Source organism: Lactuca sativa, chromosome 7 (genome assembly GCF_002870075.4).
Source record: "Lactuca sativa cultivar Salinas chromosome 7, Lsat_Salinas_v11, whole genome shotgun sequence".
NCBI lineage: Eukaryota > Viridiplantae > Streptophyta > Magnoliopsida > Asterales > Asteraceae > Lactuca > Lactuca sativa.
In genome coordinates this window covers 158,373,636-158,386,457 of record NC_056629.2, presented here as the reverse complement: position 1 = coordinate 158,386,457, position 12,822 = coordinate 158,373,636, and the positions used below count along the sequence as shown (strand labels likewise).

General features: G+C 38.9%; 1 protein-coding gene across 1 annotated transcript in view; it reads right to left on the bottom strand.

Annotated features, from left to right (window-relative positions):
- Positions 1 to 10,484, bottom strand: part of LOC128127359 (uncharacterized) — a 29,451-nt gene extending 18,967 nt beyond the window's left edge. The window contains exon 1 of the mRNA XM_052765832.1: positions 8,973 to 10,484. Within this exon, the coding sequence (XP_052621792.1) occupies positions 8,973 to 10,484 (1,512 nt within the window). The remainder of the gene's footprint in view (positions 1 to 8,972) is intronic.
- Between the last annotated feature and the right edge of the window lie 2,338 nt (positions 10,485 to 12,822).

Here is a 12,822-nt window from a genome sequence, read left to right as displayed (position 1 = left end):
GAAATGATATTGTCGTTCAAAGAAGAACAAAAATGGTGCAAGTGCTTCTAGACAAGGATCTAATGATCAAGGTCCAAAACCACAAGGTTAAAATTTAATTTTTGAAATTACAATTATTGATGTTATATATCATGTAACACGTATTCCTGAATCATTTTATGTTCAAGACAATGATCATGCATAGTGGATAGACTCAGGGAGACAATTATAGTTTGTAAAGATCACTCTTGGTTCAAGAATTATGAAGTATTTAATAATGGATCCGTTTTGTACATGGGAGACCATAACAAAGTACCTATTGTGGGTCATGGCTGTGTTTCTTTATGTTTTAGTTCTGGAAAAACTCTTCTTCTTAAGAATGTTATTCATGTTCCTATAGAGATGAAATGAACACTCTTGGTCAATCTATCAATAATGACCCAGATAGATGATGGGTTTTAGGTAAAACAAATAAACTAGAAAACAATTCCTAAGTTCACATGGAACCTACTTTGGATCTTTGTTTTAACTATTGAACATATAACTTTGAATTGCAAAACAAGAACCCTAAGGAGAGAGGCTATTTTGAAAATAACAAATTAGGGTTTAGAGTTACATACCTTTAAATTGTTACAGCAAATAATTGGTAATCCTTTAATCTTGATCTTCTTGGAAGCCTAGCACCACAAATGCAATGCCTCTAATGGAATCACACCCAAGAGCTAGCAAGAAGAAAACTTGTGAGGAGAGAAAGAGAGAGAGAAAGAGAGAGAGAGAGAGAGAGAGAGAGAGAGAGAGTAGGGTATGCAATTTTCGGCCCTAGGGTTTCACCAAGGTAAGAGTGGCAAATTTTGAGAGCCAGGAGGCTCCTTATATAGCTGAGGGATCTAGGGTTAAGGGAAAACCCTAATGTTCCTTAGCTTGGGGCCTAAGCTTATCCAAAGGCCTTATCCAAGCCCCATGGACGAAATCATTAGGGTTTCCCCTGTAGATTTCGTCCTTCCCCTTCCAAGGAGATCTGGAACCTTCCACTCAACAATTGGATAATTGCAAACTAGTCCCTACAATTTATAATTAACACAGTTAACCCCAAAATCAGTTCTAATTAATTTCAGGCTAACTATTAATTAAATATTATGATTTCTAATTAATATATTAATCTTTTTAAAATATTAATAAATAATTTATATTAATTTATTAATCTTATCATAAATCCATATCTCTCATTTCATAATTTCCTTGTCCAGTTGCTAGGTTTGAGGGAAACCCAAAAGGACTATGCTGCTCTCAATTCAAGTACATACAAATTATAGTTATGGGCTTAGACACCTAATCCAATAGTCTCCCACTTTCATAATTTAGTAACTATAATTGCTAGTATGACTTCTAAATTTGAACAGCAAATTGTAGTTTCCAAAAGCTGTTGTCGAACTCTGACCCAGTTAGTTACGTGTCCTAAGATAAGTGATCACATGACCTTTCGTTCTACTAGATATCTGTCACACCCCGGCCGTCGGCGGAAACACCGGGTAGTGTAACGTCATTTTACGTATCACAGTTATATAACATACATTGAACAATACTTAAAGAAAATACATACCTTTATTGATGATTGAAAGTTACATTATTGTTTTCCTAGTATTTATTACATAATATCCGACTATGACATACTTCTTAATAAACAGAAAGATAATAGTAAAACTTCTCCTGTTCGAATACATACCAGCTTTTCAAGTTCCTGAAAACACATGCATTTTAAAATACGTCAACATAAAGTTGGTGAGTCCACAGGTTTTGACTCCATAAAATAATACATTTTTACACATTCAAAAGTATAGTTTTGAAAGTATCATTTTGATTCTCCAACATTAGTTATAATAGTATACTTATCAATTAAGTGTTATACCTAAACATTTCTTAATCTTAAGGTATAAGTAGGGGAAAACTTATGCTTAACATTAATACTTGTATACGACAAGGTATAATGTTTCTAACAATTTGCTACCATGAGCCTGTAACCCCTGCTATGACATAATAACTCTGATAGAATACACTCATGATTTACCCTAAGAAACAAACACACTCATGATTTACCATGAGAAACAACACTGTACGCTTCATCGACGCCGGAATAATAACAAATAAAAGGATAGTTCATCACTTGTTTTTAGTTGACTGTAGCTAACAGTCACAAGTGGGGTGGTCAGCCCGTATACTAATTATACACGACTTCCTTGCTCACACGGGATTAACGGTTACAGTTCAGAGGATTTCCGCTAAGATCCCCAATCTTAGTTGATGAATACAATTACTCATGTAGACTTTGGCGGCTTCCTATAGCTCTAACAACAAAAGCATCTTCATGTCTAAAACATTAAGTTACTAGACTATGCTTTTAAACATTACTCCTAACTTCATAATATTTAGGCAGTATAACAGCTATATCTTGAAGTAAAAACCATGTTTTATCTTGACCTAAAACCAATAATAACAACATATAACGTTTCTAGTTTTATCTTGACATAAAACTATCAATAACAATACCAAGTTTTATCTTGACATAAAACTAACAATAACAACATATAACATATCCAGTTTTATCTTGACATAAAACTAATAATAACAACATATAACCTATCCAGTTTTATCTTGACATAAAACTATTAATATCATCATACTATATAACTTAACATTCAGAACTTTCGAATATTACTTCGGTATTATATCGCACACAACATATATGTAGAATCCTAAGTATAACTCAAGATCTACATTAGTAAATTAACATACTGATAAGTTAATAATAGTTGTATGTATTCAAAATGTTATATTTAGAACAATCATATCTCGATTATCATAACTATATACTATCATATAGATATAATAATAACATATATACAATAACTAGCATGCGTTTTCCCCCGAAATAATAGAAAGTGGGGCCGTGAAACTCGCCCTAGTAGCGTGATTTTATGTTATCTATCGCGCCAACTCCTTCCCCTTCACTGAAGGGGTACCTGAAACCAAAACTGAAAACTGTAAGCACGAAGCTTAGTGAGTTCCCCCATCGTACCACATACCATACAATCATATCACATACATATTGTCAGGCGTTTCTGGGGTGCCCGACCTACCCGGTACGACCATTTGGGGGTGCCAACCTACCGGTACGGCCATTCTGGGGTGCCGACCTACCCATGCGGCCAGTCTGGGGTGCCGTACTACCCGTGTCAATCCATTTTGGGGCGCTGGCCTACCCATGTCGAGCCATTCTGGGGTGCTGACTACCCTTCGGTCCTAACAACCGAACCTCGGGGACTGTTTCACCCCCTACTACTACTATCACATATATCATAGCATAATCTACTGTCAGACATATATGGGGTGTCCGACCTACCCTTCGGTCCTAACAACCGCATCTCAGGGACTCTTCCCCCTCCTACTACCTCTATCTCTTGTAACATATCATGCTAGCAGCTAAACATGTCATAACATACTGTTAGGCATATCTGGGGTACCTAACCTACCCTTCGGCCCTAACAACCGAACTCTATCACTATCACATACCATATCACGCTAGCATATAACATATCAGGTAGTAACAACACGGATGCATTTCACAAAGACAAACATCTAGCATACGATCCCTACTGGTGGGCCGGAATTGTGGCCGTAGACCGACCTCTACTGGAAGGTAACTCACCTCGTAGTAGTTGCTGAACTGTATGGGAATCCTCTAACTGCCGCCGCTGCTGCTCCGAAAATCTTCCGGCTATAACTCCCACAAAACACTTAGTCAGAAACTGACACCTACTCTTAGGGTAAAATGACCATTTTACCCCTGACCAAGTCAAAGTCAAAGTCAACTTCTAGTTGACCTGACTCGCCGAGTTGGCTCGCTAACTCGTCGAGTCCCTATCCTTCCATTAGACCTCATACCCGTCTCCACTCGTCGAGTTAAGCGATGACTCGACGAGTTTTCCTTCTAAATGAACATCGACGGAATCCTCATCCGACTCGCCGAGTTGTATAAACAACTCGTCGAGTTCATCTTCATTCTTAAGAAGATTGCCTTGGACTCATCAAGTCTGTTCATGCACTCGCCGAGTCCCATGAATTTCCAGAACAATGGCTTAGTCCAGAACGTTGGGTCACCCCTTGGGATCCCCTTAAAACCTTTCCCTACTCAACTGGGTCCTTATGACCCTCAACTGATATGGGACAGAACCTTGGACTCGCCGATTCCAAGAACGGACTCGCTGAGTTGGTCACAACCACTCACTGAATCTTTGCTTTCTGATGTACAACACTTGATCAAAATGTAGATCTATGCTTCTACAATCGATCTAGCATGTAAAGTTACAACCTTTACGTGCTTGCATGGGACTTTAAGGTCAAAAGGTCCTAAAACAAGCTCTCACAATGCATGGGGCCTTCTTTGAGTGCAAAAGCCACTTTTCTGCCTTGTAACCCCTCAAAGGACCTAGATCCGAAACATCAACCTCAAACCATGCTTGCAATCATGGTTGGTGACCAAAATGGCTTAGAAAAGCCCTAAAACTCCACAAAATGGGATCTATCAAAAGAGCAAGCAAGGTATAGACTTTATACCTTCTGAAGTCAGCAAATGATGCTCAAAACCGAATCCTTCTAGCCTCCTCTTGATCCTTCCTTCCTTGGATCACAAAAGCACCAAAATCACTCCAAAAGCCTTAGATTGCTTCAATAATGGCTTGGGTTTGCTACGGGGGTCTTCTGGGAGCAAATGGGACTAAGGAGGCCGAGTTAAGGTGTTTAAATAGGGTGCAAACCCTAAATTACGGTTTTTGTCCAAACAGGGTCTACTCGCCGAGTCCACAACTTAAACTCCGCTCCTCATCCCGCTTCTACTCGGCGAGTTGGTCCTTCAACTCGCCGAGTCCAAGACCAAATGCAAAATATATAAAGATTTAATAACAAGAACACGTACCAAGAACCAGGTGCTACAGTCGGGGCTCAGGATGCAAGATGGCTTCAGCAAGGGAGAGAGGAGATAAGGAAATGGTGTAAGGAATAGCTGAAGTCGGACTTGCTATTTATAGTAAGGATTTTGGACTCTCACGTCGTGAGTTTCATAAGGCTCACGTCGTGAGTCTTGCATGATCACCCCGTAGACTTGCCATTTACGTCCCTAGCTTCGGAAGGTGGCCATGTGACTCTTCACGTCGTGAAAAACTCCTTGTTCACGTCGTGAGTTTGGATCCTATCCCCTCGCAGCCTCGTCACACCTTCTAGATTCTGAAATGTGGCAAAAGGACTCCTCACGTCGTGAATAAACCCTTGTTCACGTCGTGAGTTTAGTTTGCTTAGGGTTTCTAAAAGCTGAATCTTTGGAAGGCCATAACTTTTGCATACGAACTCCGTTTATGACGTTCTTTATATGCACGTGTAGGTATGTACGAGTACTACAACTCTCTTTTAGACTTAAATAGCTAATTCTAAGTCTATTTTAAATTCCTATTATTATATAGATTTATTGTGTTTGGTTTATCATAACTTCTTCATGCGAAGTCAGATTCAGACGTTCTCTATATTTTTGGAATTGTATGTACGTATACTTTGAGTTGTATCATAAAGAAAGTTCATATTTGTATTAGAATTTATCATGAACTACATAACACTCTTAACACATTACTAGGTTAACATAATCACATTACATGATTGGCATAATCACATGTGATTGTCTATTGACCTATTTTGACTAGTGTTACATTCTCCCCCCGTTAGAACAATTTCATCCCGAAATTTATCTTGTGGATAGGGTTTTGTCAAACAGTTGGGGGTATTTTTCTTTCATCTGATCTTCATATTCCCAAGTAAATTCAGATCCTCGCAAAGAGTTCCATCGAACTTTCACTATGGGAATACGACTTTGCTTTAATCGTTTGACTTCTCGATCCATGATCTCAACAGGTTCTTCTACAAAGTTGAGTTTGGTATTGACTTGTATCTCCTCGAGAGGTACCATAAGAGTGTCATCGGATAGACATATTTTGAGATTTGATACGTGAAAAACATCGTGTACATTACTTAGCTCTTGAGGCAACTTGAGTTGGTATGCGACAGAACCAACTCTAGCTAGAATTTCAAAAGGTCCTATATACCGTTGATTTATTTTGCCTCACTTACCGAATCGAATTACACCTTTCCAAGGAGAGACCTTCAACATTACTTTATCTCCAACTTGGAATTCTAAAGGCTTACGTCTTACGTCAGCATAGCTCTTTTGACGATCACGTGCAACCTTTAATCGATCCTTAATTTGCACGATCTTTTCAGTTGTCTCGTGGATTATTTTTGGTCCAGTACGTAAGGTATCGCCTCTATGTTCTCTGGCCATCTGCGTATCTCCAACTTCTGCCCAACATACTGGGGAACGACATTTTCGTCCATAAAGAGCCTCAAATGGTGCAACATTGATGCTGGTGTGATGACTATTGTTGTAGGAAAACTCAATTAACGGTAAATGAGTATCCCACGCATTTCCAAAGTCTATTACATAGGCTCGGAGCATATCTTCTAAAGTCTGAATGGTTCTCTCACTCTGACCATCAGTCTGTGGATGGTAAGCTGTACTCATGTCTAGACGTGTTCCTAAGGATTTTTGTAGAGATTGCCAAAATCATGAAGTGAATCTACTATCTCGGTCAAAAATAATAGAACTTGGAACTCCATGCAATGTAACAATTTCCTTAAGATAAACTCTAGTCAGCTTCTCCATCTTGTCGTTCTCCATCTTGTCGTTCTCCTTAATTGGTAAGAAATGGGCAGACTTAGTCAATCTATCGACTATTACCCAAATAGTGTCGAACCCACTAGGATTTTTAGGTAACTTAGTGATGAAGTCCATTGATATCTGCTCCCATTTCCATTCAGGTATTTCCGGTTGTTGAAGTAAACCTGAAGGCTTTTGATGTTCTGCCTTCACTCTAGAATAAGTCAAACATTTGCTCACATAAGTAGCAATTTCTGCCTTCATGTTTGGCCACCAATAATGTATTTGTATGTCTAAGTACATTTTGTCAGAACCTGGATGCAGGGAATATTTTGACTTGTGGGCTTCTTCTAAGACCAAGTCCCTGACTCCACCGAACTCAGGCGTCCAAATTCGGTTCATAAAGTGTCGCGTTCCGTCATCTTTTTGTATAAGTTGCTTTTCCATTCCTCGCAAGGCTTCGTTCTTGATGTTATCTTCTTTTAGAGCCTCAAGTTGAGCTTCTCTAATTTGTGCGGCAAGGTTAGAATGGATAGTTATGGTTAATGCTCGTACCCGACGAGGTTTAATATATTCTTTCCGGCTCAAGGCATCTGCTATCACGTTTGCCTTTCCAGGATGATAACGAATCTCACATTCGTAATCATTCAACAATTCGACCCATCTTCGATGTCTCATATTAAGATCTTTTTGGTCGAAGATGTGCTAGAGAGTCTTGTGGTCGGTAAAAATAGTACACTTAGTACTGTATAGGTAATGTCTCCAGATTTTTAGTGCAAAAACTACAGCTCCCAATTCAAGATCATGGGTAGTGTAATTATTCTCATGCACCTTAAGTTGTCGTGATGCATAGGCGATAAATTTTCCTCTTTGCATCAACACACATCCCAATCCTTGATTTGATGTGTCGCAGTATACGACGAAATCTTCTGTCCCCTCTGGAAGGGATAGGATTGGGGCATTACACAACATTTAGGGATGAGCATATGGACCGGCCGGAACCGGTACCGGAACCAGAACCCAATAGAACCGGTCGGGCGGGACCGGGACGTTATTTTTATGGATTTTTGGAACTGGGAACCGGTAGAGCGGCAAAAATCGGAACCGTATGATGCTATTTTTTGAGGACAGGTTCCAACATTTGAAGACACGACAAGAACCGGTAGGAACTGGAAACCGGTAACACCGGAGCCGGTAGAACCACCGGGCCGGTTCTTGATTTTGGCCGAAGCCGGTTCCAGGTTCCGGTCCGGTTCGGGCTGGTTTGGGCTGGTTCGGTCTTTTTGCTCATCCCTAACAACATTTGCTTCAGTTTCTAAAAAGAATCTTCTTGTTTGTCTACCCAGTTGAACTTCATATCCTTCTGGGTTAGTGTTGTAAGTGGCTTGGCTATTTTGGAGAAATTCTCTATGAATCTGTGGTAATAGCCAGCAAGTCCTAGGAATTGACGTGCCTCTGTTGGCATCTTTGGTGCTTCCCAATTACTGATTGCTTCAACTTTGGATGGGTCAACATGAATTCCTTCCTTGCTAACTACATGACCTAAAAATTGTACTTCTCTATTCCAAAACTCACATTTGGAGAATTTAGCGTACAACTTTTCTTTTCTTAGTAGTTCCAAGATTATTTGCAGGTGTTGACCATGTTCTTCCTTCGTTCGTGAATATATCAATATATCATCGATAAATACGATCACGAATTTATCCAAGTATGGTTTGCAAACACGATTCATGAGATCCATAAACACTGCTGGGGCATTGGTTAATCCAAAAGACATAACTAAGAACTCATAATGACCATAACGAGTTCTAAATGTTGTTTTTGGAATGTCGTCATCTTGTACTCTGAGTTGATATTATCCTGATCTAAGATCTATCTTTGAGTAGTAGCTAGATCCTTGCAGTTGATCGAATAAATCATCAATTCTTGGAAGCGGATAACGATTCTTGATCGTTAGCTTGTTCAGCTCCCGATAATCAATACACATTCGAAAGGAACCGTCCTTCTTCTTGAAAAACAAGATTGGTGCTCCCCAAGGTGAAAAACTTGGTCGGATAAAGCCTTTGTCAAGAAGTTCTTGTAGTTGACTAGATAATTCTTGCATTTCGGATGGAGCCAACCGATAAGGAGATTTCACTACTGGTGTTGCTCCTGGAATTAAGTCGATTCGAAACTCGACTTGTCGGACGGGAGGTATTCTAGGTAGATCTTTAGGAAATACGTCAGGGAAATCACATACTTGAGGTATGTCCTTGATTTCTTTTATCTTTCTTCTCTTATCTACAATGTGGGCTAAGAATGCGCTACATTTCTTATATAGATATTTATGTGTCTTGGTACAAGAGATGACTTTGAGGTTTTTCCCAGACTTATCACCATAGATAATCAGGGCTTCTCCATTTGGTAAGGGTAGTCGTATGGCTTTCTCATGACATAGAATTTCGGCGCGGTGTGAAGATAACCAATCCATGCCAATTATGACATCAAAACTATCGATAGGCATTGGCATGAGGTTGACGTGAAAAAGGTAGTTATTAAGAGTTAACAGACAGTTTTCTAGGATTTCATGTGTTTTCTCAGTTTGACCGTTAGCGATTTCTATTTCATAGATTTCTTTTAATATGCTAGACTTATGACTTAACAATTTTCTAAATGTCGGAGTTATAAAACTTCGATCTGCTCTAGAGTCGAAGAGTATGCTAGCGTATAAATTAAATATGAGAAACGTACCGGATACAACCAAAGGGTCCTGGATAGCCTCTCTGCTTCCGATCACAAATGCCCTGCCACGCCCTATGCCTCCTTGACTCCTTAACTTTGGACATTCTTTCTTGATGTGTCCAACCTCTCCACACTCATAACACTTTCTTTCTTCACCACGACCTGTTCTAGTATTTGTTTGTTGATTGACTGTTGCATGTGTTGTGCTCCTGCAGTAACTAGCAGTATGCCCCTTCTTTTTGCATTTCGTGCAAACAAAACAGTCACCTGGGTGATGACGGTTGCAGTGGTTGCACCATGCAGACTTTGGTTGAGTAGGTATTGTTGTTGTGGCTGCGTAGTTGGTTGCCACTTCTTGTCTTTTCTTAGATGATTGTTTAGGATTCTTCTTATTAAACTTGCGCTTGTTTGTTCTAGCTTTGGGAGACTCAGCCTTTGAGACCACTTCTGTTCCTTGGATCTCTGTGAGGGTTAGCTGATGAGTTATCCTCTTGGTGCTGTCATAAGTCGTAGGCTTTGATGCGATCACCATGCCTTTGATTTGTGATGCTAAACCCCAGATATATCGCTCAATCTTTTTATATTCAGGGGTCACAAGTGCTGGACACATTACAGCAAGATAATTAAATCTAGCGGTATAAGCTTTTATCTCTGAACCCTTCATGGTTAGGGTCCACAGTTCTTGCTCCAGTTTATGTATTTCCTCCCTAGGACAATACTCCTCTACTAGCATCATTTTTAGCTCCTCCCATTTCATGGAATTTGCAGTATCAATTCCCATTGTATTCACATGGATATTCCACCATGTAAGTGCTGCGTCAGCGAAAGTACATGCTGTAAATCGTACTTTACAATCATCTGGACAAAAGCTTATTTGAAAGACGGATTTTGTCTTTTCTATCCACCTTGTCAAATTCACTACCCTTTCATTTCCATGAAAGATTTTTGGCCTACAATTCATAAAATCTTTGTAGGTACATGTTCTAGCGGTCCCTACATGGCCTTCATTTCTAACTCCATCTCTTGACATTAGATAGAGCCGCAACAATTCTTTGAGCTATGATTTCTTCAAGTTGCATTGTACTTAATGAGGGGTTTATTTCTGGCGATGGTTGTGGTTGTTGTTGTGGTGTTGATGGTCAGTTGGGGTTTAGCCGATTACTCCTACTAGGCATTTTGTTTTAGTTCCGATTATAAATAATAAGAATTTTTATGAGTTTTGTTGATCATTTAATACACGAGTACTAAATACTCTAGTTATTATTCACAACGTAAAACATAATAGACAACATAATGATTACTATAACGTATGCTTCATGTTATTACCAGTGGTTACATCAGTTTATTTAGGTTTATAAGAGAAAAGTTTCTATAAACATTGCAAAATTTGCAAGGTTTTCTACATCCTTGCTATAAAATTTCCTCTTTTCGCCTTAACTAGTCTGATTTTCTCTATTTACATAACCACTAGTTGTAGCTTATCTACCAAAAAACTAAGTGATGACCTAGCACGTCAGTGACATTAACCACTTGCTCTTCAAGTGCTTGAGTTCTCTGCACAAGACTTCCTGTGCGTTCTTCATTTCTTGAGGTTTGATTGTAGAGCTCTAACTCTGCAATCCTGGCATCGTGAGCAATCATGTCATTATAAGCAAAATTTATACGATGATGGACATCCATCACCGATTCTTGATCTCGTGTCCTTTGTCCTTCTAGCCTTCGCACTCTTCCAGAGAGATGAGTAGCCCTCCCTTCGACAATTTCCATCTTATCTTCAATTTTCACACTTTTCTCAAACAATTGAGATAAAGTGTTATCTTCAGAAGAATGTGGGAGATGTGGTCGAGTTGACTGACCAGTCTCATACATCTTGGCAGCTTTTTCTTCCGCCACCCATTTATCAACTATTTGTGCAATCCGTGCAGGTTCATCTTGAACTCTATGACTTCCTGAAGATGTTGCCTTCTGATTCTTCTTAAGCTTTTGCCATATCGGTATAGATTTACGTGCAGTGCATTTCATTTTTACTCCTCCTGGAACTTTACGGTAAATAGTTTTCAGTGGTGGTAGAGATGATGCCACCGACTCTGTCTCCTCCATGGATTCGCTTTCTTCCATTGGTTCACTCTCTTCCCATTCGTTGGAGGGTAAAAGTGCTCCATCGTCAGAAGGTATTGGATGAAAGGTGGTTGGAGTTACAGGATAGTAAGGATCGCCTAACATCATAGGGAATGAAAGTTCCTCTTCTTCATCCGTATCCTCGATGATTATCCATTCTCGTGAATGTGCCATGTCGGATTCCTATACATTTTGGATCTCCAAGAGTTTAGTCTAACAAATATTTCTCCCAAATTAAATATTTCATATGATCTGATCATAATAAAATGTAGTTGCGCACCTACACCTAGTTGTGATAGGATCTATGCACATTTAAACTTTAGTTGGAATATTTGATCTAAATCCTTGAGATCAAAAACATTCCGGGTATTAAGGTGTATTCTCATCGTGGGTCTGAGTCTTTATATATGACTCTATATTCTTATTTATTGTATTCACACTTTTACTATTGTTTGTTACTTCAGGTCTATCTGATAAGGCTCCGGCCAGTCAGGACTGTCGAAAGGGCAGGATCATTTTAGCATATAGCCGTTCTGAAATCCAGCAACCCAAATCGACAGGTCTATCCTTGTCACCGCTCCCGTAAGTAGTCCTTCAGTAGTATAATTAATAATAATTTTTATTTATAGGCTAAGGGATATACCTAAACCTAATAGAGTAAGTCCTAAACTATAGACGTGATTTCCTAAGAAAGGACTAGTTCACTATAGTTAATAGCTTTGATACCAATCTGTCACACCCCGGCCGTCGGCGGAAGCACCGGGTAGTGTAACGTCATTTTTCGTATCACGGTTATATAACATACATTGAACAATACTTAAAGAAAATACATACCTTTATTGATGATTGAAAGTTACATTATAGTTTTCCTAGTATTTATTACATAATATCCGACTGTGACATACTTCTTAATAAACATAAAGATAACAGTAAAACTTCTCCTGTTCGAATACATACCAGCTTTTCAAGTTCCTGAAAACACATGCATTTTAAAATACGTCAACATAAAGTTGGTGAGTCCACATGTTTTGACTCCATAAAATAATACATTTTTACACATTCAAAAGTATAGTTTTGAAAGTATCATTTTGACTCTCGAACATTAGGTATAATAGTATACTTATCAATTAAGTGTTATACCTAAACATTTCTTAATCTTAAGGTATAAGTAGGGGAAAACTTATACTTAACATTAATACTTGTATACGACAAGGTATAATGTTTCTAACAATTTGCTACCATGAGCCTGT